The sequence below is a fragment of the Tachysurus fulvidraco genome, chromosome 11 (assembly GCF_022655615.1).
Source record: "Tachysurus fulvidraco isolate hzauxx_2018 chromosome 11, HZAU_PFXX_2.0, whole genome shotgun sequence".
NCBI lineage: Eukaryota > Metazoa > Chordata > Actinopteri > Siluriformes > Bagridae > Tachysurus > Tachysurus fulvidraco.
In genome coordinates this window covers 12,842,384-12,869,661 of record NC_062528.1, presented here as the reverse complement: position 1 = coordinate 12,869,661, position 27,278 = coordinate 12,842,384, and the positions used below count along the sequence as shown (strand labels likewise).

General features: G+C 36.0%; 2 protein-coding genes across 4 annotated transcripts; one reads left to right on the top strand and one right to left on the bottom strand.

Moving 5' to 3' along the window:
• Nucleotides 1–140: 140 nt before the first annotated feature.
• On the top strand, nucleotides 141–11,716 carry pgm2l1 (phosphoglucomutase 2-like 1). 3 transcript variants are annotated; one of them, XM_027145139.2, is made up of 15 exons: nucleotides 141–159; nucleotides 846–948; nucleotides 3,093–3,260; nucleotides 3,698–3,804; nucleotides 5,609–5,693; nucleotides 5,807–5,890; nucleotides 6,019–6,212; nucleotides 6,293–6,482; nucleotides 6,817–6,914; nucleotides 7,270–7,450; nucleotides 7,922–8,015; nucleotides 9,493–9,622; nucleotides 9,781–9,970; nucleotides 10,928–11,061; nucleotides 11,188–11,716. In XM_027145139.2, exons 2-15 carry the CDS (start codon nucleotides 847–849, stop codon nucleotides 11,288–11,290), a joined length of 1,860 nt encoding a protein of 619 aa, XP_027000940.1. In that variant the 5' UTR covers nucleotides 141–159; nucleotide 846; the 3' UTR covers nucleotides 11,291–11,716. The 3 variants fall into 3 exon arrangements, with proteins under 3 accessions (XP_027000940.1, XP_047676824.1, XP_027000948.1); XM_047820868.1 differs by lacking the exon at nucleotides 141–159 and adding an exon at nucleotides 685–761; XM_027145147.2 differs by lacking the exon at nucleotides 141–159 and having other exon boundaries at nucleotides 896–1,028.
• Nucleotides 11,717–17,503: 5,787 nt separating this feature from the next.
• LOC113642117 (olfactory receptor 1509-like) lies at nucleotides 17,504–18,442 on the bottom strand. Its single transcript, XM_027145463.2, has one exon. It carries the CDS (start codon nucleotides 18,440–18,442, stop codon nucleotides 17,504–17,506), a length of 939 nt encoding a protein of 312 aa, XP_027001264.2.
• Between the last annotated feature and the right edge of the window lie 8,836 nt (nucleotides 18,443–27,278).

Genomic DNA, 27,278 nt, shown 5'->3' with positions numbered 1-27,278 from the left:
TCTGAAGAAATGTATTTTTTGCAGTTACAGATATTTGGACAGATTGTGACACAATAATACAAGCTAATTCTTGAGTCATTATTGAGTCACTAGATTTTGAAATGTGTCCAAATTTTCTAACCAAACCAGTAAAAATGGTTGAATTGATCAGCTGGTCAGGTAAGTCCAAAGGATCTAAGACACCAAATCGGAATTTAATTCAAAATAGCCATAAAACTTTAAAATCCTATCTGTTCTAAATAGATAGGAATTTATAGCTACAATAAATCCCACAAAATATTTTCAGTGAATATACGTTCTGTACATAAAAAGGTTTGTGACCATGTATGTTAATTGAATTAATTCATTAATTTATGTGTATTCCTTTTTGTCCTATTTTACTACTACTACTACTACTACTACTACTACTACTACTACTACTACTACTAATGATAATAATAATAATAATAATAATAATAATAATAATAATAATTATTATTATTATTATTATTATTATTATTATTACAGTAGTAATAATAGTAAAAAAAATAGTAGTAATAATACGATTATTATTATTATTATTATTATTATTATTATTATTATTATTATTATTATTTCTAACGGACTTGACAAGATAACCGAAGGAACTTTGTCGTAAAATCTCGCGATATTCCTCGAGAATCACGCGCTGCTAGCTGACGGATCTTTATTTAATGTCAGTTAACGTTTTCGAGCCCGTTTGTAAACCACTGTCGGAATGTTTACCTAACGGAGTTGTACTTGTACGTGGTAAATTAACGTTCAGTTCAACATAAGAGAGATTAGGAAGAACACGTTTCGGCGTTTTATTGTGTTTTTTTTTGCAGCATGTGGTCAAATACAGACCTCGACGCCAACGCCAACGGTCTAATAAGCACCGGTGATGCTACTTTAGACAAACTGGTATATCAGTGGATCAGCTGGGATCAGGTTAGTGTTCTTTTTGCTCTGCAAGCTGTTATGGATAATGGTCCTGTTATCTACATCTATACACCTTCTCATAGTTTAAGGTGAGAAACTTCAGGAAGATTTATATTTATTGACATAATTCTATAGAGTTAACACAGCATAGTTGGTATATTTATATGTACTGTAAATACATATACAATATAGCAGTAAAATAAGAATAAATTCTAGATTTACAAGACTGATTTGTTCTTGAACAGTGCAGTCTACAGCACTTTTCTGTTTTGTACTGAATGTACATGAATTTATATTGAATTACATCATACAGAGTTCACATAGAGATCTAAAGGGCAGTCTTACTAATTTAGAATATGACAGCACTCACTTTGTGTTGACGTTGATTCTCATCAGTGGTCAGTATTTTTATATGCTACAAGCTGCTGGATTACTGCAGCTAAAGCACTTTTTTTAATTCCAATGGCTTCCTTTGTGCTTCATTCGAATACAATACTGTAAATCGATTGATCGGATGATATTTGATGATCACTGGACTGTAAAGATTTGCTTCTGAATATCCACCTAATTGCAAAATGAAAGAAAATAGTTTTATGTTTGCATGTTTTACATGCAAATGAGCCAGACATTTAAATCAGTCTGCAGTCTAAATTCTGCTGCTGGGAGGACATCTGCAGCAGCACATTTGGGATTCAGTGCTTTGCAAGTGCACACTGAGTGCTAGGTCTCTAGGTCATAAAGGATTGCAAACTGTAATTACAAATTATAAGCAATTGTGTAATGGTTTCTTGAGAAAATAGCATTTCACCAGTCATCAGTCACATGCTCATAGTAAAGTTAATGACGTGGCATCCGAGTCTAGGAGATTTTTCTTGACATAATTAATTTTAGCCCAGAGATAAGGGGTGAATGTCTCTGAATCTTGTGTAGATGGTATTGTGTGAATATCCATTAAAATGTATCTTGTTAAATACCTACACACATCATTTACACTGTCTATTTGAAATGTCACATTTACATTTTTGAACTAGAAAAATATGATCTTTTAAGTGTTTCTACATCTGCCACCATGTTTCAATATGTGAGGATTAATTGAATATTTTCTTAAACCTACTGGACACATGGATTAGCTGAGATTATAGACAAGATGTCTTAATGATCTGTGTCTAGCACTGATATTCATATATTTTGATTGTTAGTTTTGTTTGTTCTGTGGTGAATATACAAGCTGTGGGGGATTTAGCTTTTCTGATACTGTTCTGAAAAGTGTATTACTGTTATAAAAGTGTTCAGAGATGCTAAATAAAACTTGAAATTAACCCGTGCATCATATGACAAAAGGCATTTCCATCTGTTATTGACCTGAAAGGGAAACAAAATTTTTCAAATCTAATACATAAAATATATTTGCTTCAATTGTTATCAGCACTGTTTGCATGTTGTCATGTTACAAGCCACATCCTATACATGTATCAGTGCAAAAAAGCAGCCATGATGCCACCCAGACATATGAGGACATGCAATGCAGCTCTCTGAAAGGTGAAAGCAGCCTCAGAATGTCATGTGTCTTCTGTGGGGTTGTGTGTGAAGTGAGCTTTACCAGGAATGCTTTGTGTAAGGACACAGGAGTATAGTCTTTCTCTACAGATTGTGCAGACCACATATTCACATAACCTAGTCAAACTCATAGGGTGATTAAAGATTAAACAGCTACAGGAAAAGAGAATGATTTCTAACTCTATTCAGTTCCTGTTTCTTGTATGTATATATGTGTATGTGAGTGTGAGTGTGAGTGTGAGTGTGAGTGTGTGTGTGTGTGTGTGTGTGTATATATATATATATATATATGTGTATATGTGTGTGTGTGTATATGTATATATACATACACACATACATACTGTTTATGGGTTATTATTTAGCCTGTAAATATTTTTTTTATTGTACAGTTTGCATAGTGTAGGCATTACTGCCCTTCTGCAAAAAGCAGACAGACTTCAGGAAGCCTTTCAATAAACAAATGTACAAAAGTAATCCACTGTATGACTGAAGAAATGTAAACAGCTACTAGGTGAAATAAGTTCAGTGATGACGCTACTGTGAAATGCTATATGTGTGTGTGTGTTTTTTTTAAATGTTTTTTTTTTTTATGCTAGAATGCAGCAACACGGGCACAGATTCAAAACCTGGTCCAGGAAACCCGTGTAGAAGAACTCAGGAGGAGGCTGTGCTCACGGATGACTTTTGGAACTGCTGGACTAAGAGCAGCTATGGGAGCCGGATTTTCCCGTGTCAATGATCTCACTATCATCCAGTCAACACAGGTTCATTTATATTATATATATAAATATGCAATTTATAAAATATAAAATATATTATACATTTTCCTTAAGATTTATATATAATACTTCTTTTTATAACATAGAATATCACATATATAGATCAACATATAGAATCTCCCAGAATGATTGGAATCTTCAAATTAAAAAAAGCTTTAGAAAATTTGCTATTTGCATCTTAGATTTTTAGTCTCTGTCGGTGCAGTTATTGAACTGATCTTCATTGTCTATTTTTCTTTTAAAGCCTCCTTGTGCTGTGTTCTATAATTTCTAATTAAACTGGGGGAGTTTTGTTCTGTTTGATTACTAGATTGCCCTGTTGTCTTTTCAAAATTTGGAAAACATTTTACATTTGTAGTCTGACTGTAAGTGTTCTCTATATCAGTATTGTATGGCAATAACCACCTGTGGTTTCATTATAGGGGATGTATGTATACTTGACTAAATGTTTTCCTGACCTGAGGACCAGAGGTTTGGTGGTTGGATACGACACACGAGCACAAGAGTGCAGTGGCTGCACCAGTGAAAGGTAGACAACTAAGTTATGCATTCATAACCATTCATAATCTTTTCACTTGAAAGATTAAGGTTTTACATGTATGAACATTTTTTTCTTGATTGATTTATTGATAAAACAGTAAATCAAGAACAGTAATCAAGAATTGTTTAATAAGTTTTAGAAATTAAATTTAATTACAGGCGTGTGTGTTACAGAATCGAAGTCAGATGTTTACAGTCAATATATGTAGACAAAATTCTCAAGCCATCAGGCAATTAGCTAGTTAGCTTCTCATTTGCCAATTGGAATCAATTGAAGATGTACCTGTGTTCTTTAAGGCCTGTTTTCACACATGGTGCCTCTAAATTTTAGCCAGGTTTTACAGTTTTGCTTTTATGCCTTTTTTAGCTCCCAAACAAACCAGATGCCACTCATTAATTTGAAAATCTTTTTCCATGTCTAGCCAAGTTCAAGTCTTGCATGGAAAATAACTTCCTACAGTTAAATGCAAATGAAAATGAAGTTCTTTGCTAGACTCTTATGTATCCAACAAGTCACTTCAATTCACTTCCTAACTAACAACTTGCTTAGTCATTCAAGAAATCTTGAATGTGTTTACATTTTTACATTACGTGTTTGTCCAATTCGACAGGCAAATCAATGCTGATGAAAAGAATAGCTTCCAAATTGGATCTACTGAAAAATTAAAATAATTGTAACAACTTTGAAGTTGCGATCCATGGACTAATTTCTTCTCTGTTAAATTACTGTAATTCCCAGTATGTCTGCTAGATTCAGTCCATGTGTCTCAGTTGCAGATGACTTGCAGTGCAGCAACCATACTGGTAATGGGAACAGAGAAAAAGGATCATATTTCTCCTATTCCTGTCTCATTTAAATTGGCTCCAGATTAAATTTACAGTTTATTTTAAGATTTTGTGTATAACGCACGGCACAAAATGGCTCCTAATTATATCCATGATCTTCAGCCATATACAGCCCCAAATCTTTTTGGCCCAAGTTAAACAATTTAAAGGAATTGCTACCAAATACTAACTAAAATAAAAGCAGAAATATATTATTCTCTCTACTATTATTCTGACATTTTCCATTTTTAAAATGAAGTGTAAAGTTGTTGTTGTTGTTGTTGTTTTTTTTAAAGTGATCCTATTTGATGATAGAAGGGGAATATTTTCTACCATTAAATTTTAAGAATTGTGTAAAAACGAGTATAAATGTATTTGGCTAAGGTGCATGTAAACTTCTGATTTCACCTGTATGTTTATGATGTCTTTCAAATATATTTTTATAGTTCATCTCTGCAGTTTCTTATTATTACTAAAATAATTACCTAAGCAATGTTCAATAATTAACTAAGTAATGATCTCTTCAGAAAAAATGGAAAGTCAGCTTGTTGAATTTTTAGCTGGTTTTAAATGAACCGTTAACAATTCAGGACTGTATTTTGTGTGAGTGCTTTATCAACATGATCTAGTCAAAGCTGTATTTGCTGATTCTGTGGGTGTGAGTGATGCCTCTAAATATCTTTTACACTGCAGAAGTCTTCTTTTTAGGCAGCAAAGCAATAAAGAACACTTTATGCTACTGTTACTGTTTGTTTTGATCCACAAGTGGTGTTGTGAGCATTAACTTGTCAACCCTTGTTTTTATGAGCACACAAAAAAACATTTGATAGTATTAAACAGGAATAAAATTCAATAACTCAACAGTGTGCACTTAAGACAAACACCAGTAATGTGATCATGCAATGTTGATGGACGTAATCATTTGGTCTGCCTAGATTTCCTTATTCTTCCACCTATTTTGCTTGCAGGCTTGCAAGTTTGACTGCAGCAGTCATGCTTAGTAAGAATGTTCCAGTTTATCTATTTTCAACACATGTGCCTACACCGTTTGTGGTAAGATGATGTGTTAATATGAACTTTCGTTTTGAATTGTACCTAATGTGCATAGTTTACTCCTTTTGTTTTACTTAATATAACATTCTAACAATAATGTAATCTTTTTGCAGCCCTATGCACTGAAGAAGTTAGGAGCTGCTGCAGGTGTAATGATAACTGCATCTCACAACAGAAAAGAGGATAATGGATACAAGGTAAGTAGTGGCCCTTACTTACTGTAATTAGATGTTTATACTTGTTAAATATAAACTCTTGTATTTGAAACTTTTGTTTATATGCCAAAGGACAGGGTATAAGTTTTTATTTAATTTTTTTATTACAGGTATACTGGGAGAACGGTGCTCAGATTTCTTCGCCACATGATAAGGAAATCCTACGTTGTATAGAACAAAATGCAGAGCCCTGGGATAAGTCTTGGAATCAAGACCTGGTTAAGAGCAGCTCATTAAGGACTGATCCACTGAAAGATGTTTGCTGCTGGTACATGGAGGAGCTGAGTACTCTCTGCTTCCACAGGTGCTGTCTAACACCACTGTTGGGGAAAAAAAATTATATACAGCATGTAGTTGATAAGACCTGTAATTCTTTTGTTCTAGAGAGCTCAACACACAGTCTAGCTTGAAGTTTATACATTCATCCTTTCATGGAGTTGGACATGAGTATGTCCAGGAGGCATTTCGGGCATTTGGCTTTCGGCCTCCAATCCCTGTACCAGAGCAGATGAATCCAGATCCAGACTTTTCTACTGTCAGTTGCCCTAATCCTGAAGAGGGAGAGTCAGTTTTGGTGAGAACCACAAATTTAAACATGAAGACCATGAGGTCTGAAAACAAAACAAGTGTTTCATTGGACAAAAATATGTACAGGAGCATGAATTTCACCCTACAGTTTGAACAAGGTTTTTTACCACATCAACCACACATTTGACCACATCTGTAAAAGATTTCATTCTACATTCTTTCATACAAAAACATAGATGTATAGCAAAATCAGAAAATTCGTAATGTTCAGTGTTCTATTACTCTATAACTACACTGAGCCTTATGCCCAAGTTCAGTATTTATGGCACATGCTACAGTTCCATGTTGAAATAATGCACTTTCTTATTCACATTTTGCAGGAGCTGTCTCTTAGACTGGCTGAGAGAGAGGGAGCTAGGATTGTGCTGGCCACAGACCCTGATGCTGATCGCCTGGCTGTGGCAGAGCAGTGTGACAAGTCAGTCATTTTTACTGTTAGGCATGCAAACTGTTACTTGTGTCTAGTAATGTATATGTTTAATATCTACTAACATTTGTGTAAATAAAGCACTTTTTTGGGTACCTTATAAAAAGCATGAATATTCCAGTATTAATATTTGATTCATTACAAAAAAATTTAACTCCATATGACCTTTGACTCAGATTTGTCAAACCATGTTTTAATGAACTTTGCTTAGTGGACAAGGCCATTGTCATGATGGAATGGGTTGGAAACTTATCTTCCTCTTCCCAATTAAGTATTTAGGAATATCAAGACCCGTGGCCTAAAGTGTCATACTAATATTTACAATTAGTAATATTTTTGTGAGCAGATGTGGCTGGAATTTTTTTACTGGGAATGAGTTGGCTGCATTGCTGGGTTGGTGGATGCTATTAAACTGGAAGGAGACTCACCCAGATCCAGCTGAGGTTGGCAGTGTATACATGCTGGCCACAGCAGTCTCCTCCAGAATCCTCAAGACAATGGCAGAGATGGAGGGCTTTCATTTTGAGGTTAGTTAAAACTGCAAAGGAGGGAGATCACCAGTGAGAGTGCAAAACTCTTCAGGTTGTCTTATACCACTGTATGATAGGTGACTTCCACAGCTGAGGTGTCTTAGATTTACATCAGTATATGGCTTGGGCCCTTACTCAAAATCTCATCATATCAACTTTTGCTAGTTTCTGTGTTGGTGTCAGGCAAACACGCAAATATAATTGCATTTATATAACTGTAAATAAAGTATACAGTCAGTTCCATCAATCCTCTTCCAGTATGCTTGATACATTTCAAAGAATGTAAAAAGCTGTATGAGCAATAAAAACATGAATAGGTTTGCATTTATTCTAAAAAAAAAAAAAAAATCATAAAACAAAATACACCTTATAGATTTTATTCATATTGTTACGTTTTTGTACTCTTGTCAATTGAAAGGCTGCCTGTGTCCTGTTCCATTTGTCCTGTTTGACGTTTCACGATCTCAGGAAACTTTACCTGGCTTCAAATGGATTGGAAATAAAATCCACGAGTTAGCTAAAACAGGAAAGGACGTCATATTTTCCTTTGAGGAGTCCATTGGTAAGTGGACATGCACATTTTTAACTAATACTCATATGATAAGCCTGAAGTATACAATATTTCAGTTGATCATGTCATTTCTTTATCAAGTGTTTAACATCAAAAGCATACTGGGTCACCAGAAACATGTTATTGTTTTCTCAGTGTCTTGTTTACTCTCTAAATAACACCAAGTGCTAATTTTAGAAGTATACACATTTATTTATTATGTGCAATGGCACCATAAACCTTTTTCTTTTTTGATAGCCACAACTATGCTTCACATTTGGTATGTGTTCCTTAGGTGATGTGCTATTTTTCCAACAAACATTCCTTTTTGGGTTTGGAGGTGGTATTTGGTAATAGAATTATTCTTAACCTTAATTCTTATTCTGAATTACATTTAACATTTAAATTCTGATTCTTTTAGAACTGGGTTAATCAGATCTTAACACAATTTGCCACATAGTTTGGAGTAAATTAGTGAAACTTGAATGTTTTTCCCTTGATTTTCAATTTAATATTTAACATATTATTATATGTTGCCATTTCACATTGTGTGTGTGTGTGTAAAAAGGTCTCGTAAATCCTCTTTTTTTCCTGCCATTTTAACGGGGGTGTTAGACATTTTTTTATATATATATATATATATATATATATATATATATATATATATATATATATATATATAAACAAATGTACATATATAAACAATATATACGTACATATGTATATATATATATATATATATAATGTATATGTATGTATGTATATACATCCATTGTGTATGTTGTCACTGCTTTGACAAAGCATGTAGAATTAACCACTAGTTGTACCACTAGATGTCAGCACTGAACTACTAATGCGGTTCTTAGTTTCTTACTAAGGCATTCATTAGTTTATTTCTATGCTGATTTTAAAAAAAAATCACCAAAGGTACATTGGACAATTAGACACTATAATGACTTTCTGCCAGTCATTTGTAACTTCATTCTACAGGCTTTGCTGTTGTAACTGGCAAATACGTACTATATATTATATTATTATAAGAATTGCTAGGTGAAGAATTATTAGTTCAGTGCTGGCATCTAGTGGTACAATGGAGAAAAATAAAGGCAAAGTCTGGTGAACAGATTTTGGAAGGTTTGCCTATATGTTTGATTCAAGTTTATTCAATTAAAAGAAAATGCCACAAAATACTAACAAAGTGTATGTAACATTTGACCCGCGGAAAATCTGATTATGTGAAACCTTTACCTCTTATAGAAATTATATGTAACCTGTTTGATACCCTAATATATTTAACAGAGGAAATATATGGTAAAATAAAATGTGTAAAATTGAGTTTGAATGCCTTTAGCTAGGTGTAGGTAAATATTTATTTATTTTGATTTTTTTTTGCTTCTTAACTCTCCTCATTATTGTCTTTTCAAGCTATCCAAGCAGTTTTTGTAGTTTGATAAATTTGTGGTTATTAGCTTTGCTTGTGTTGCACCAGGCTTTCTGTGTGGGAGAATGGTCCCTGACAAGGATGGAGTTAGTGCTGCTGTAGTTGTTGCTGAGATGGCAGTGTATCTGCATACAAAAAATGTAACACTTAAACAACAACTTCTAAACATCTATGAAACGTGAGTCTTGCATTATCAGCATTATTCTATCAAACTTGGTTCTTGAATAATCGAATAATTTAACACTTAAATATTCTCTAAGTTTTTAAGGCTGACCTTTACATGGAAGATTTATTCATGTTGTTTTTGTACAATTTCTTTCACTGTTTTTGCTACAGTTATGGATACCACATTTCAAGAACTTCTTATGTTATCTGCAATGATGCTCCAACTGTCAAGAGAATATTTTATCGTTTACGCAACTTTGAAGGCGAGGCAGTTTACCCGAAGACGTGTGGTGGATACAGCATTGCACATATCAGAGATGTGACTACAGGTTTTGACAGCAGCCAACCTGACAAAAAATGTGTATGTATCATCTGTCTTGATTTTGATTTTGTTTTAGATATATTATAGGGTGTAATATTTCCTGGAAACAAAATTATATAGACAAGATATTCTTCTTTGTTCAGTCTTCTTTGATGAAATTTTCCAACACGTACATATGAGTGAGAGGCAGTCGTTGTTGCAAAAATCAAGCAAAGTTAATTGGAAACGGGTCTGTGTCAGGATGACTCTGCCCCTTCCACACAAGGCCTCACTTAATGGTTCATTACTATAAAAGTCATATGCTATGGCTGTCACAAATCACAATCTAATTAAACATTTATTTCTAGATTTTGCAGTGAAATGTTAGACACCCTCTGAATCAATTTAAAGTATCTTTACCAAGGTGCCTTGCAGCCTTTATTTGGTCATACATCTGTATGCTACTCTCTTACATACATTAAAATAATATACCTGGTATTTTATTGTTGTTGTTATCTAGATGTTTATTAAACATCTGTATATGGTACTTTTAAATCGCTCTATTTGCAATAATTAGTTTTGCCCAAGTAGTGGTTCCATTATTCAATGCAATTTTTATTGAAGTATTAAAGCATTTGGTAGTCTTTTAGAAAATATGCAAAACACCCCGATTTAATAAAAGTACATGTTAAAAATAGTACCAGACATGTACTGTAGCATCTGCTAAACTCCAATTCTGAAAGTGCCATGCCCTCCACAGTTTAAGGTTTTCTATACCAAGTTATGCAAAGAAATATCCAGTGGAAGTTTATTATTAAGTGCTGCTTCATTTTTAGTGTGTTTTTTTCTTGGAGTAGGAAAAACATCACATTGACCAGATTATTGTGTTTCCGGGACTGGTGATGAGAACTAACGCAAACTCTTGCCACCTAAATCTGCGATGATTTTTTTTAGGGTGAAAAAAAGTGATACTAAGTAATAATAAGTGATGTGTGTTGGTATGTCCTCTTTGCTCAGGTCCTACCTGTATCCAAAAACAGCCAAATGGTGACATTCACATTTCAGAATGGTATCATTGCCACCCTTAGGACTAGTGGGACAGAACCCAAGATCAAGTACTATACAGAGTTCTGTGCACCACCTGGAAAAAGGTAAGTTTATAAGGGTCCTCTCAGGCTGTGTGCACGGAGGGGATTTAAGTGATATATTTTATACAAATATTGTATGTTCAGTAAGCAGCTCTGAAAAGAGAACTAAAGACTTTTTTATTCCCACAGAGATATATCAAGTCTTGAAGAAGAGTTAGCAAATGTGACCTCTGCTCTGCTGGAGGAGTATCTGGAGCCTGAGAAAAACAATCTGATCCTCAGATCAGTATAGCTATGTAGTAGTTATACTAGCTATGTAGCAGTATGTAGGAGCAATTGGCCAGACATATTATTTCAATGCCTGGAATGTTCTCTTAATATAAAACGATTTTCAGCTTTGTTTATTTTATTGTTGTAAAGGTCTTGGGTCTTAGTTGAAACAGTCAACAAGCATGGCTGTTTCTGCTATTATGATTTATGTAATATAACTGTTAAATTGTCATTCTGTTTAAATATATCTTTGTTCAGTAAACCACAAGGCTTTATCCCTGCCATAACATTTTAGTTAATTATGAGACACAAACAAATCATTTGTCCTGAAATGAAATGCTTTTCTGTATTATGATGTGATGTAACTGTGGTTGTGATAACAACCTGGGTTATTTGTTATTCACAACTTGGTTCCTTTCACTGAAATTAAAATCAGATTCTGCACGGAGTACATTACGTCTTAACTTGCTAACATGCTACTATGACAATATATAACGTGACACTACTCTGCTTTGCTGCTTTATAGATGGGGCAGATGTTTTAATGAAAATATCTATATAATTTTTAATTCAGTAATGCTTAAGTTATCAGTTTTTATCCAGTACTAAATACATGAAGAGTGTAGATTTTGATTGCAAACATTATCCAATGTAGTGTATTTCATTCTAGTCAGGCACCTCTGTGTGCACCAATGGTTTGCAAAAATCAGTGCCAGTTGTGATAGAATGCATGGGCAAAGTTTGCTGATTTTCCATCGTATACATTTTGGTGTCATTAATAATTCTTGGATAGGGACAATTTTGTACAGTAGAAGACTAGGTATGCAGACTTGGTCCCTACACAATTCAGAAAAGGGAAGACCCCTAAATCACCCATGAAGGAATGCATTTTAGCAATTGGATGATCATTTGAAATGGGACTTTGTAAACATGTTGGTTGAGCTTGAGGTTTGTATACAAATGACTTGCTCAGTAGTTTAAGGCAGGAAGACTACTGCTGCTTTCAGTAGCAGTAGTCTTCCTGCCTTAAACTACTGAGCAAGTCAGGAAGACTACTGCTGCTTTCAGTGTCCTGAATTCTTTATGTAGTATTCAGCTTGCACTATATAGATATCTATTTTTTTTCAAAGCAATATATAAATAATGCCAAGAAATGTTGATAGACTGAAAATTTATATTGTGTTTTCTTCACCTTATACATATGGGCAGAAGCATGTAATTTTGGCATTGTAAAGTGGACAAAGAACCTATTGTTTTAAGTAAATCACCAAAAAAGAATATTTTCTTTACAAAATTATTAATATTATTGATGAGTACAAAATAATTATTTATTTGTGGCGATACTCCAGATATATTTAATATATTACATTGTTTCATTTACCAATTAAAGTGTGATGTATTGAATTAAAGAAAATATCCAAATCAAACTGTAGTCAAAGAATAGATTTTTTTTATCTATTTTTATCTGTAAAGTATATTACAAAGCCTGTAGAAGGACATTTTTTCTCTGTTTAACTAACACTTTATAAATATAAACATTACAATATGTACATTTAAAATACCATGTTATTTTCTTATCATGTGCACTCTTTGGTCATTAGTGCTAAAAAGCTTTCAATGTCAAAATGACATTTGTAGGTTAAATATATAAAATAAAGTATCTTGTGTCTTGTCATAGATAACATACAAACACATTAACTGACTATCTGCAGGGGTTTTCTGTCAGTAGTATTACAAGTATTAACTGTGCTGCAAACATTTACTGTAAGTCTGTGTCTGTACATTTTCAGTTAATGCATGCCGTATTTGGGTCATTTTCATTCCATATATTATGGGGTTTAGTCAGTGTTGTATAAAGTAGTAGAAAGCAATACTTGTGTAAAAGTACAAGTATCATAAAGACTTTGGTAGAAGTGAAAGTCACCTTTTAGAATATTACTCAAGTAAAAGTCTTAAAGTATCTGATATTTACTGTACTTAAGTATCAAAAGTCATTTTCAGATATTTAATGTACTTAAGTATTTGAAGTAAAAGTAAAAAGTAAAATTTCATTGATTTCCGGTAGGCATAAGAGCAGGGGCGGTTCTAGGGTTTCATCTTTAGGGGTTTTATCCCTCAGTGAGAATTTAAAACAAGAAGAGTTTTATATCATATATTATATGACTACATAGTAAGCCAAAAGTTATGGTATTATTTAAAATGGCAAAAGTGGACACCAAAATTTTATGCATGAGGTAATGATGTCAGTCTTGAATCAGATCAGTTCATGTGTGTGTGCATTCTGTACAAACTGTGTCCAATGAATGCAGTCATTAATAAACTAATATTCACAAGACAAAGACCAAATCAATAAATGTTATTTTTATTTAGTAGTTTATTTAGTATTGATATTGCATTAATATGTTGTTTGTGCTACAACTCTGGTAATAAGAATAGTGATATTTCACTGCTTTTGTTTGCTTTTGGTTGCCGCCGTAGATAAACGCCCCCAACTCTGACTGCGCGTGCACGCTGCGCGTACCTGTGCTTCTCCGTACAGCGTGCGGAGCGTAATACAATCTAGGAGCAGTGATTCACCAAACCTCGCTTATCACGGTCACATACATTTCTTCTGATTTTATTTTGTAGTAATGAGTAACAAAGATACTTAGTGGGAATATAACGGAGTAAATGTATACATTTTAGGAAATATAGTGGAGTAAAAGTGAAAGTTGACAAATTTAAATAGCGAAGTGAAGTACAGATACGTGACATTTCTACTTAAGTACAGTAACGAAGTATTTGTACTCCGTTACATTACAACACTGGGTTTAGTAGGGGTGGACCAACAAGAAACTCCATACCCAAGATATTGTGCAAAGCTTGATTTCCCTGTCACCCCTGACTATAGTTGTGTGAATAGCTATCATATGAGCTGATTTCTGAGTTCTGACAGGAAACTAAAGTTAGAGAGAAACAATGATGTACATATATATTCATAAACAAGATGATTATGGACTAAAACTGAGAAAAAAGGGAAGGAATATAACTGATCTAACTTTAAGACTTTAGGAATGTTTTAATGTTTTAACAAATTTGAGCATTTGAATGATTGTAGGATTTATATGGAATTATTATTGTAAATAACAGATAAACTGAAGGTCATAGTGATGTCAAATGTCTGAAAGTTAAAATGTTCTTTTAAGTGCATTTTTAAGTGTATGCGAGGTAAACAGTTTAGTAACACAAAGGTCTAAACTTGTATGTGACCAAAGCATCATTTTTGAGATTAACAACTGTTTTTAAAAAAATATTGCAGTTTGGAGATTCCATAGACTGATTATCGTATTCTCCTTTTCTACAGACATTTCAATTACATTTCAATTTTCTAAGACATATGGGTTTCAATTAACACTGGTAAGTTGTTTTCCTTGGTGTTCAGTAGCAACAGTGTGCTTTATGTGCTTTAACACTGTATGCATTTAAGGAGATAATAAATTTAAGAGATGAAATTGAAGATTAATATCATCAAACAATATGCAGGTTTTAGCCAGTTTACATAGTTAATGTGCTTGCAAAGCACATTCTTATTCTCTTGCAAACTTCTTCTTCTTCTTCTTCTTCTTCTTCCGGACACTTTTTCGGTGCGTAATTGTCCCGCAGCTTTTGTCCTAGACCCATAAATGAGGTGTCAAATCGACCGGCTCATTGAGGAGAGGTGTGCTATGGTTTTTATAAGCGATCGGAATTCCAGAATTCCCAGTATGGAAGCTCAAAGGGGTGTTTTCCCCCATAGACTTGAATGGGGAATCTCTCTGTAGATGTGCCAACATCCAAAAGAGGGCAGCAGACACCAGTGAATCTGTGTAAAGGTCTTTAAAGCTTGTTGCTATATTTCAAAGTTGTTAGAATTGGTGAGCTCCCGTTTCATTATATATATATATATATATATATATATATATATATATATATATATATATATATATATATATATATATATATATATATATTGTGGGATCGCCCCCTATTTTCATGATTTTCGTTTGATTCGTTAGGCCCTGGACTACAAATCTGATGCCTCAGTGTAGTTTTATAAGCCTCCTAAGACAATTGAGAGCCGAAACAAAGGACGAACTGAACTGCTGTGTGTTTCGGTCAGAAACGCGTTTTGGATTAAAGCGTTTTGGATTAAAAGGCTTACATATTCCAGTTCCTTAGACTCTTGGGGATTTTTTACAAGCATTTGTTTTGGAAAATATTACCCCAGTGAAGAAAGGGAAGCGTTTGAAGGTAAGCGCCGCCTAGTTCAGGTGACTATCAACTTGAATTAAATTAGTATGATGGCTATAAATCATATTATGCTTTGTGTGTGGGCTTAATAAAATCCCGAGAGTCTAAGCTTTCAAACAATATAACATTTAACCGTGTATTTAGAGGATTTAATGCTTAAAACTAGTGGTGGCCTGCCGTGGACAGTACGGCGGTCACATATGTTGTTTCTGCCATTTGTATAACTTTTTGTTGTTTTCAACTATCAGTGTAGTTTTTATAATTTTTTATTTCAGTTTAAACTAATGTCCTTTAAGAGCAGCAACGGTTCTTTTAAGAGCCACCCATTAATTCAAATTAAGCGCATTTTTTTCTTGGTCTCCTCACATTACATAATTATTTTTTAAACATATGACAAATGTATATCACAAAGAATGATAAGAATGACTTTAATATAATAAAGCTTGGGTACTGTTAGAATCGCCATTCTTCACATTAGTGAATTAATACATAACACCGCAAAGGCTTTCTTGTGTTCCTGAATGGACTAGTGGATAGCGATTCTGTTTAGCATGCAAGAGTTTTGCGGTTCGAATCCACCCTTGGACAGTATTTTTTTTTTTCTAACACTTTATAATAAAAGTTCATTAGTTGACATTAGTTACCACATTACTTAACATGAACTAACAATGAACTGCACTTCTACAGCATTTATTAATTTTGTTCATGTTAATTTCAACATTTACTAATACATTATTAACACCATGTTAACATTAGTTAATATACTGTGAACTAACATGAACAAAGAATAAACTTTATTTTAACAAAGATTACTACATACAATAATTTATTGCTCATGGTTAGTAAATGTTAGTTAATACATTAAATTTGAACTAATGATCCTTATTGTAATGTGATTTCATTTTTTCCCAGTAAAATCACTGATTGATGCTTTAGTTCAAGATCTTCATGGCGCTTGTTTCAGGAAAAGATAAATGGATTTTCAGGTGTGCTCTTTTGTTGCAGGTGAGAAACTAGTCTGCAAAATAACCATAGTAACTGTGCAGCCATACCCTAGCAACCATGTAGTGCACCTTACGAACCATATTGCAATATAAAGAAGCCATATCTCAGTTACACAACATAAAACACTCAGCACGATGAGGGGAACTTGCCACGTGCAAGCACATTCACATTTTCTTTAGGAAATGTACCGTTCTAGTTTATCTCTATAACATTGTGAGAGACAGACAAAAACATTCATGCCAGATCCTGAGCACGTGTGACTGTGTTCTTGGCTAAACTCAGTCTGCGTAAAACCAGCTAGCCAAATGTGTATTAACATGGTTTGATTGTTTTGTTGTTGTTATTGTGTATTTTGCTTATAGTTAAATGGAAACATGAATAATGACTGTAATTGGATATTGTTGATCAAAATGTCTAAAAGGGTGATTACACACACTCTGTATAGATGTTCTCATTCATTTAAAAAGATTAATAATACATTTTGTCAACAAAACAGTTTTGAATAAATGAATCAGTGATCGTTTCATCATTATTGTAAAAGTAAAAAAAAAAAATTTGGTCTGTCAAATTCTAATGATTTACCTCCAGTGATGAGACAGTAACTGATAGGGATTATGTTGATAATCAAAGAAATCACTTGTTTCACATTGTAAACTAATCATTTTTGCAGTAATGGTTTTACATAAGTATATTAGGATATATCATTATCTTTCAGGAGTTTCTTCTTTTATTTTTTACTTTCTAAGCAACATTTAAAACATTACAAATTTACTTCTGAACCAGCTAACTGCAAAAAGAAAATATATTTCATTCAGGAACACCTGTACTTCTGAGAATTATAGTATATTTATATACTATTGATATAAATATAATACTATATATTTCTATATATTTTATAATTTAGAGAATATATAAAATAGGTATCGCTTGGAGGGTTTTCCCTGGCCACCACATACAGTATATTAGCTATGCTGTAAAGCTTTACGTCTCTGCCGGTATATTTTAACAAACCCTTGTCTTATCTGTGTTAGTTTAAATCCATATATTATTGGGTTTAGGAGAGGAGGCACAACAAGATATTCAATTCCCAAGATGTTGCGTAGAGCTTGCGGTCCCTGGATTTTGCCATAACGTGCATACATGACATCAAAGAGCAGGGAAAGAGTGAAGTTTGTGACTGCTATTAAATGAGGAAGGCATGTCTGCATGAATTTTGCCCACTGTGTCTTGGATCTTAAAGAAGCTCTGATAATGCTAATATATGACACAATGACGAATGCAGCTTGAGATGTATGAGAAATTATTAGAAAATACCCATACACATTGTTCACTGTCACATCTGTGCAAGCCAGCTTAACAACTTCCCAGTTAGAACAGTAAATCTTGTCAATGACATTACTACATAATGGAAGTCGGGCAGTCATCAAAACCCCAACAACAGCCTCTAGTATGGAACAGAACCAAGTAATAATCAACAATTTTAAACCTTTCTGAGGTGTCATAATAGAATGATACTCCAAAGGCTTACAAATGGATATGTATCTGTCATATGACATGACTGTTAAACATGTGTATTCACAGAAAATATAAGAATAAATTAAGCAAACTTGTGAGAGGCATCCTATATAGGAGATAACATGATATTCTGATAAAAGGTCAGCAAGGATTTTTGTATAGAAAGCAGAAGCCCCAAGTATCCCATTAACAAACAAATTGCATATAAACATATACATAGGTTCATGAAGTGTTTTGTCAAGTATGATCGTAATAGCTAGTGTCAAATTTAGGAATAAAGTCATAATATAGATAATTAGACCGAATGCAAAATAAATATATCTGTTTGTCCATGTGTCATTCAATCCATGAAGCACAAACATGAATTCTCCAGAGGAATTTTCCATCACTTCTTTTCTCTGTATATGAGGACAAAAAACACAGCGAGCTATGAAATAGTCCTTTAAGCATAGTATGCAAAAAACAAATCACAAAACGAATCCTCTGTATGGTTTACAACTGTCTACAAAGTTGATCACAGTGTGGTCACTGACTGTATCCTTTAGTAGGGAGTCGCTGATTCTCTAGCTTATATACATTTATTTTTATGTTCAGAATTTGCTGTTCACAAATAAGTATGTAAGACATCTCCCTGCAGATTTGTCAAGGGTGATTCCATCTGGGACCACTTTCATCAGTGGCTTTGGCCAGTGTCCAACTTTTCAAGTTATCCTGGTGATGAGAATATGGTTAAATGAGTTAAATGGCTAAAGTTGTATATAACCGAAGCTTCACTTTTTGGGCCATTTGGTATTGAGATCTATTTTTTCTTTTTTGTATTTAATTATCATTTTGATTTGATTAATAACTGTTTAAAAAAAATGCAGTTTATCCATACAGGGATTTTGGACTCATTAGACTAGACCAGCAGTTCACAAAGTGGGGGTCGCGACCCCCGGGGTGTCGCGGAGTGGGGGGCGAGGAGTTGCGAGATGATTTCCAGAAACTTTATTTATTTATTTATTTATTATTTTTATATGTTAAAAAAGGTTGTAATGATGCAAGTATAAATTTAGGATCATTAAAATAAACTGGAAATAAAACTTTCTTTGCTAAAAATGAATTATGACAGTTAAGTCATCCAGACATTGTACCAGCTGATCGTCTTCCATGCGATGAAGATTTTGGACCTCCACTGAGATGAGGCTGACTCTATGAGAATCCTGAGACATCCACCGATCTACCAGCTCCAGTTGGACTCTGTGATACTAAGAGGAGATCTGAACTCTATGTGATCCTTACACCAATACAACATTTGTTTGACTGTATATTTGTAATCACACCCTTTAGTGTCACCCATATGAGGATTGGTTCCCCTTTGAATCTGGTTCCTCTCAAGGTTTTTTCCTTTACCAATTTAAGGGAGTTTTTCCTTGCCACTGATGCCCGAGTCACCTCAGACTTGCCCACTGGGATAAATACAGTACATATACATACATACATACATACATACATACCTACACACTTTTTATTATATAAAAAGTTTTACAAAATTTTTATTATATAAATTCTTTATATTATTCCTTATGTTTACCTTCTGTTCTATAAAGCTGCTTTGAGAAAATGTCCATTGTAAAAAGCGCTATACAAACAAATTTGAATTTAATTGAATTGAATTAAGTGACGGCTTCAACCACAATTTACAGCACAACAACATGCACTAGATAGACGCACATTTGGTGTTTTGTTAAACAGAAGTCGGCCTATTTTGTGATCTAAACTTGATCAAAAATGAAACGGTGATTATGAAGTTAGAATTGTCGGCAGTCAGCAGTTTAATATTGGAGGTCGCGGTCTGAAAAGTTTGGGAACCCCTGGACTAGACTACCTTTTTTCACATTAGCTCCACACTTGTTGCCATGCTTATTCCATAGCCTAGCTTTGTGGGGTGTTTTGACTATAGTTGTGCTGTGAATAGCTATTATATAAGCTAATTTCTGAGTTCTAACACACCTTTTTTGAGAGCTGTCAGGGAGTAGGGGTGTCTCATTTATCTTATTAGATCTGGGAAGGGAGGACCACTAAATGCAATATTACTTCAGGAGGTCACCTTGTAATCTTACAATACCTGAAGCCTACCCTTGTCTATCTGTAGTGTCCACACACAATAAGATAAAAATAACACGTACACACAGTGTGAAAAGGGACTAAGATCCTTTTATTGTAGAAGCTACCAGGGCAGCTGCGATTGATTTTCCCTACAAGACGGGATTCCCTAAATCCACGTTACACACATATTAGAGATTTTCCTTTGCTCAAATTTGAGCAGTTGAATGATTGTAGGATTCATTAGGGCCCGAGCGCCGAATGGTGTGAAGCCCTATTGTTTTTGCTCGGGTTTATTATTATTATTATTATTTCTTTTTTGCACACATTGGCCAATTGGGGTCCCTTAACATGCTTGAAAACTCTTGAAATTTGGCACACACGACAGAGTCGTGCAACACTAGCTCGGGCAAAGGCTGGAATACGGCTGTGGCAGGGGGGCTCTGTAGCGCCCCCTGTAATGCAAAAACAAACATTTGTGCACAGATCGGGCAATTATGTACGCACATGTGTAGCGGATTTCACCCAGCACCACAAATGACACACCGACTCCAGGCTCTTTGGTGAACCACGTCTGCAGTTTATTAAACAAAAGACATGGGATCACACACACATCCTCTCACCAACAGTCTGTCTGACTCTCTTCAGTCACATGTAGAACTGAGAGTCCTGAATAAAGTCCATCTGATAGTCTCTTACATTTCTTACACAAATATACATAAAAATTATAGAAAATAAAATTAACTCAACATGTACACTTTTCCTTTACATTACACATGAAACACACTTATCAGACAATATTTAGCCAATTTCACTCAATTATGTGATCGTATAGTGGTTTGTGGTTTACATACCTGCAGTTTATTAAACAAAAGACACGGGATCACACACACATCCTCTCACCAACAGTCTGTCTGAAGGATGTGAGACAAACAGATTAATCCCTGTCCTCCATTAACACAGTAACTGCATACTTAAATTCTGGGTCTCAGTTGGCTAAATATACAAAATACACGACTTAAATAAAATTTACAAACACCCAATTAAAGTAAAATAAACAACATAACATATCTACAGACACAATCCACCAAAACTTTGTATTTAAAACGAATATTAAAAGGAAAAACCTCGCACTCAATTTCCATGCGGGCGGCAACATTAAACAAACAAATTAAGGCCGTTCATTTCTAAAACTTGAAATGCGTCTAACTTCTCATAGAAAATCAAAAATATAAACTCAATCCATCTTTCTAACACTTCTAACTTTAATATCAACTAATATTTTTAACTATTTTTATATTTGTATTACTCGTTGTACAGAGATGCAACGAAACCAACCTGACTCTCTTCAGTCACATGTAGAACTGAGAGTCAGACGTAACAGCGCCTCTAAGTGACGTCACACCAATGTAAACTAACTTTTTACAAAGTACATTGTTTTCTTTCCTTGTGCTATATAAAAAAATGAAAATTATATGGATTGATAAGAAAAACATAAAATTACAAAAATAATTAAATACATTCAAATGAAATCTCTTTCAAAATAAAAGACACTAAAGTTTGCTGGAACACAAAACTCAGAACATTACACATGTACGAGAGTTTGTACGCCTATACATCTCATCGACCCGATCAACTTTCGCGCTCTAAAATATGAGCTCCGCCCAACAGGAAGTCATCCATTTTGGATTGTTTTATAAGTGCATGCGGTGAACGGCATATTTAAGGCTTTTGGCATGCTTAGATTAAATTTGAATTTAAATTTAAATTTGAAATTTGACACATACATCACATTTGTTGGCTGTTAAGTGTGGACAAAAAGGACAGACAAAGGCGTGTCTCTCTAGCGCCCCCGTTTGTCTAAAATGTGGGGTTTCATTTACCTACAGTCCCCAAATGTGTCAGTAACAACATAAAATAGTCCACTGATATTTACCCACTTGATGCACTTGCCCACCGTGCATTGTTTTCTGGGAATCCATAGATTGATTATCATATTCTTCTAATACTTTTCTACAGACATTTCTCGCAAACTATATGGGTTTCAATTAAAACTGGTAATCTGTTTTTCTGGGAAGCAGTCCTTTCCAGGAGCGTAGCGTAGGCTCAGCCAGCAATCTGAAGTCTTGGATAAGCTGGAGGTTTCTGAAAAAGAGTATCAAAGAGATAATGTCCATTTGTTTCATCAGGCATGCCCACTTACCTCTCCATAGCTGCTGAGCAGAGGGGCATGGTCTGTCACAAGGGTAAAGTGCCACCCTGCCAGGTAGTACCGAAGGTCCTCAATGGGCCACTTGACCGACAGGGCTTCTCGTTCCACTGCGGCGTAGTTTTTCTCGGCGGGGGTTAGTTTCTGGTAGATGAAGAGGACCGGATGCTGTTCCCCATCGAACTCCTGCAAAAGAACGGCTCCTATCCCCGTTTTGGAAGCATCCTTTTGTAGCATCTGGTGATCAAAATCCGGATTCCACATTTCTGGCTGGGTGTTGAGGGCCTCCTTGAGTTGGCAGAATGCCCGTTCTGTGCCGTCTGTCCAGTGCACCTGGGCTGGCTGAACTTTTTTGGTTAAATCTTAGAGGGGGCAGCTAAAGAGGAGAAATTAGACACAAAACGTCTGTAATAGCCCACCAATCCTTAAAAACCTGTTTCTTTGTAGTGGGTCGGGGGTATTCGCTCATGCCATGGACCTTTTTCTCTTGGGGCTTCAGCAGCCAGGGACCTATGCAATATCCCAGGTACTGGACCTCAGATAGGCCCAGGCGGCACTTATGGGGATTTGCCATAAGGTCAGCTTTCCGGAGTGCTCCCAGAACCTTTTCCAGATGGAACAGGTGGTCAGACCAGGTGGAGGAATGGATAGGCACAGCAAAAGTGTGGAGGAGTCGGAGGACTATGTCCATGAGGCTCTGGAAGGTGGCTGGAGCCCCATGTAGGCCAAAAGGAAGGTGCTGTAAGACCTGCCCCACAGTGGGATCGGAAGCTTCCTCCGTGTCCGTTGCCCACATTCTCCAGCAGTGTAGGGACAAGAAAGAACAGACACAGAAATGGGATTAGAGCAAGGCCTGGCATGGTTTTATTTTTCTATTTAATTCTCTAGTGCAGCAGAAATTCATCGATAAAGAGAAAACGAATTAGTTCATTCCTTTAAGGGGTTGCTTGGGCAGAAATCCAGGCTCCAAGCCTAGGCAGCAGAAGGTGGGATGGCACTAGAAAGGTGAAGCAGTCCTCTCCAGGAGTCTCATTTATAAAACTGTGCGTGGATCCCTACTAAAAGTTTATGTGCGCCCAAAAGCCAAAAATGGCATAAGCCAAAAATATTCTGATTTATAAAACCGTGCATACGCACACCTGCAAACAATGTTCATGATGTGTGTACATGAACCAGCCTCATATCCCGCCCTGTACACGCCCATTTTTACACGCCCATTACACTGCGCGGGCACGAGAGTGGACCTCGTTATAATGAGTTTCCTCTGCGCTCTCCGGGTTTAAAAATGGGGTGAGGAGCCAGCATCTCAGGGGGTAGCCACTGTCGCCTGCAGGTTATAATAATATTAAAAGCAACGTTGTTATAATTATATTAAAAACAAAATTGTTACAGTTTCTACATTTTAATATTGTTAAACTCACCAAGAAGCCAGCCAGCACGTACTGCGCCTGCATTTAGTCTGATAATGGAATTATGTGTTGAACCAGGCCAGCCTGCCACAATGTTTGTGAGGGTCAGGTTGGAGTCAGCCCTGCGATGGGTTGGCACTCCGTCCAGGGTGTATCCTGCCTTGATGTCCGATGACGCCTGAGATAGGCACAGGCTCCCCGTGACCCAAGTAATTTGGATAAGCGGTACAAAATGAATGAATGAATGAATGATGAAGTCACATATGATTTGCACATTAATAGAATGCACATGCTTTCTATTAACATAGCAAATTCATTTTCAGATGGTGCCCTTATAGCAGCATGAGTGCAGTCAATTGCGCCGATTACATTTGGGAAACCAGACATTGCTGCAAATTGCATTTTAATTTCGGCCTGTTCTCGCACAGTATAGGGGAACCTGATGTATCGACTACCCATATTAAAGTATACCATTCAAAATGACAGATATTATGGCACTCAGGGATGGCTGTGATATACCAGACCTACTGTATAGGGTGAGATGATAGATTCCACTAGAATTATTTCATATACAAAAAGGACTTAGAGACAAAGTTGAGGATTACTTCTAGTTTTTTTATATAAATAATTTACCTGTCTGCCAATTCCTGCTGGAAACAGCCGGGTGCCAAGAACCCCAGAGTGGTGAGGACTTGTATTTGGACTGGGATGGCATGGTTCCATCATGTAGCCCTCTCTAATACTGGACCCAATTCAGCATATAGATCCAAGAGCACAGCTCTAGGTGTCATGATGCGGGGTAAGGAAGCGGACCCAAACGCAGGATAGCCAAATCAACAGGGTTTAATAACAAAAGGACATGAAACAACACACGGACTAGAGACAGGACAAAGACAACAGTAGATTCCGTGATGCACAAGGCAACGCGGCACAGTTAAATAGACCCGGTGTTGGTGATCACAATAGGAAACAGGTGTGTAGACAGGGAGGAGCAGACGAAGGCGGGGCAGACACGTGACGAGGAACATAAACAAACAACTGCACTTGGCCAAAGTCTGGGCTGAGTCATGACAGAAAACTCGGGCTGGCGACATGGCCTGCAACCCGGAAGTGAGTCGGCGCCCCCCGCAGAGAAACCGGATTTGGAGCGGCGTCCCTCACCGAAAAAATGCGGACCGATGTCACCAAACCCGCGAAGTCCAGGGGAAAGAAAAAAACAAAAATGCTCCCACAATAAGCCGGTCCAAGCTGCTATCCTGCTGGGTCCTGGTGGGGCGGAATCTTCTGTCATGACACGAGGTAAGGAAGCGGACCCAAACAAACAGGATTTAATAACAAAGGGAACACGAAACAGGACACGGACTGGAAACAGGACACGGTCTGGAAACAGGACAGGACAACAGTAGATTCCCCAATGCACAAGGCAACGCGGCACAGTTAAATAGACACGGAGATCACAATAGGAAACAGGTGTGTAGACAGGGAGGAGCAGACGAAGGCGGGGCAGAGACGTGACGAGGAACATAAACAAACAACTGCACATGGCCAAAGTCCGAGTCATGACACTAGGGAATCTAAATCGGCTTATTAGCCAGTCATCATCATGGGCCAGGAAATCATTATGTTCCCTGAAAACTCGTTCTCTCCTTATTCTGCCATTGGCGTAATAATCCAACTGTGCCATCATGAAGCATTACAGGTCACCGGAGGATTTATATGTTTCTAGCAATTAGACTGATCGCAGAATTAATTTGTGGGTGAAAATTTAAGACGAAAATGTTATAGTGAACACATGCTTCTTCATGAAGGTTTTGTAATGAACACCGTAATAGTTAGGACCGATGATGAGTAGCGATTGTGCTTCATGACTGTATTTGCAGACTTTGACGTTTTATGATATATGTACATTAAAGAAAATATTTAGTTTTTACACCGTGTTCTGCAGTTCTCTAATAAAAGGGTATTTCATGCTATTCTGTATCACATGTAGTCACGCCATCTCCTCCTGCGCTCCCGTTGTGGACAATGTGACTGTAAGGCAGCGCTGATTATTATTATTATTATTTTTTTAAATACATTTTGAATTACATTTGGATTTTACTAGATGTAAATAGCCTAAAACAATCGGCACAAATAACACTGTTGGATTTAATCTTCATGTTAATGTGGATATAACGTATGAAATGGAATGAAAATTTAATGTCATTACTTCTTATAATCGTTCTTCTCACATTTATTTTCTACAATCTAACTTCAGTTCACGACCTCACCATCTGTGTCGCCTATTCCCTTTGTCTCCAGAATGTGCGTACGCACGGCTCAAAGTTTGCTTAAAGGTGCAAACATTCTCCCGTCAAGTTTGTTTTTTATAGATCACAACCTTTGCGTGGGAACTGGCTTGCGTACATACGTTTTCAGCCCCGTTTTGTGCATACGCACGATTTATAAATGAGACCCCAGGTGTGTAGCATAGTCTCAGCCGGCAATCTGAAGTCTTGGATCAGTTGGAGGTTTTTGAAAAAGAATATCAAAGAGATAACATCCATTATTTCCATCAGGCATGCCCCCTTATCTCTCCCTAGCCGCTGAGCCTACAGTAGCTTTCTGCTGTGCACTCCTCCTGGAGGGTGAATGCTCCAGCGGCACTCCTGATTGGCCCTTGCTTTTTGGCAGGAGTTTCTGCCACCCTGCCTCACTCTCACTCCCAACGGTACTGACCATGGGCCTGAAGTTTAGAAGATCACGCTCAGAACTGCTGGGCGAGGTGCTGAACCGCCGCCTTTTTCACTCTCTTCTAGGCTGCCGATGCAGAGGGCAAAGAGTGTTTTTTCCTCCATAAATTTGAACAACATACATTTATTTTTAAGTTCAGAATTTGCTGTTCACAAATGAGCATGTAGGACATATTCCTACAGATTTGTCATCTGGGACCATTTTAATCAGTGCGTTTAGCCAATGTCCAACTTTTCAAGTTATTCTGGTGACGAAAACATGGGTAAATGAGTAAATGGCTAAACTTGTATGTGACGGAAGCATATCTTTTGGAACCCTTTTGTATCAAGATCAATTTATTGTATTTAATTATCATTTTGATTTGATTAACAACTGTTAATATTGCAGTTTTGGGATTCCATGGATTTTGCATTAGACTAGAGTACTTCAAGTCAAGTCAAGAAGCTTTTATTGTCATTTCAACCATATATAGCTGTTGCAGTACACCGTAAAATAGCACAATGTTTCTCCAGGACCATGGTGCTACATAAAACAAAGACAGAGCTAAGGGCTTAGTAAGTAGTCCTAGCCACATAAAATGCATCTGTGCAACCTGGTGCAAACAGTGCAGGACAAGACAAAAACGATAGTGCAGGACAAAAGACAGTGCAAACAAAAAATACAAGACAATACACAAAAGACAATACACAAAAGACAATAAATAGAAACAGCACCAACCAGTATAAATGTTCAACTGTATGTTCATACAATATTGCATGTGCTTAAATAGTGGAATGAACACAGTAT

What these genes read in the sequence shown, in the direction of transcription:
- pgm2l1 (XM_027145139.2), top strand. Translation starts at nt 847, where the DNA reads ATGTGGTCAAATACAGACCTCGACGCCAACGCCAACGGTCTAATAAGC. An exon ending in GTGGCAGAGCAGTGTGACAA is followed by an intron (nt 6,915 to 7,269) that starts GTCAGTCATTTT and finishes TTTTGTGAGCAG; the next exon opens with ATGTGGCTGGAATTTTTTTA. An exon ending in TTCCTTTGAGGAGTCCATTG is followed by an intron (nt 8,016 to 9,492) that starts GTAAGTGGACAT and finishes GTGTTGCACCAG; the next exon opens with GCTTTCTGTGTGGGAGAATG.
- LOC113642117 (XM_027145463.2), bottom strand. Translation starts at nt 18,442, where the DNA reads ATGGAAAATTCCTCTGGAGAATTCATGTTTGTGCTTCATGGATTGAAT.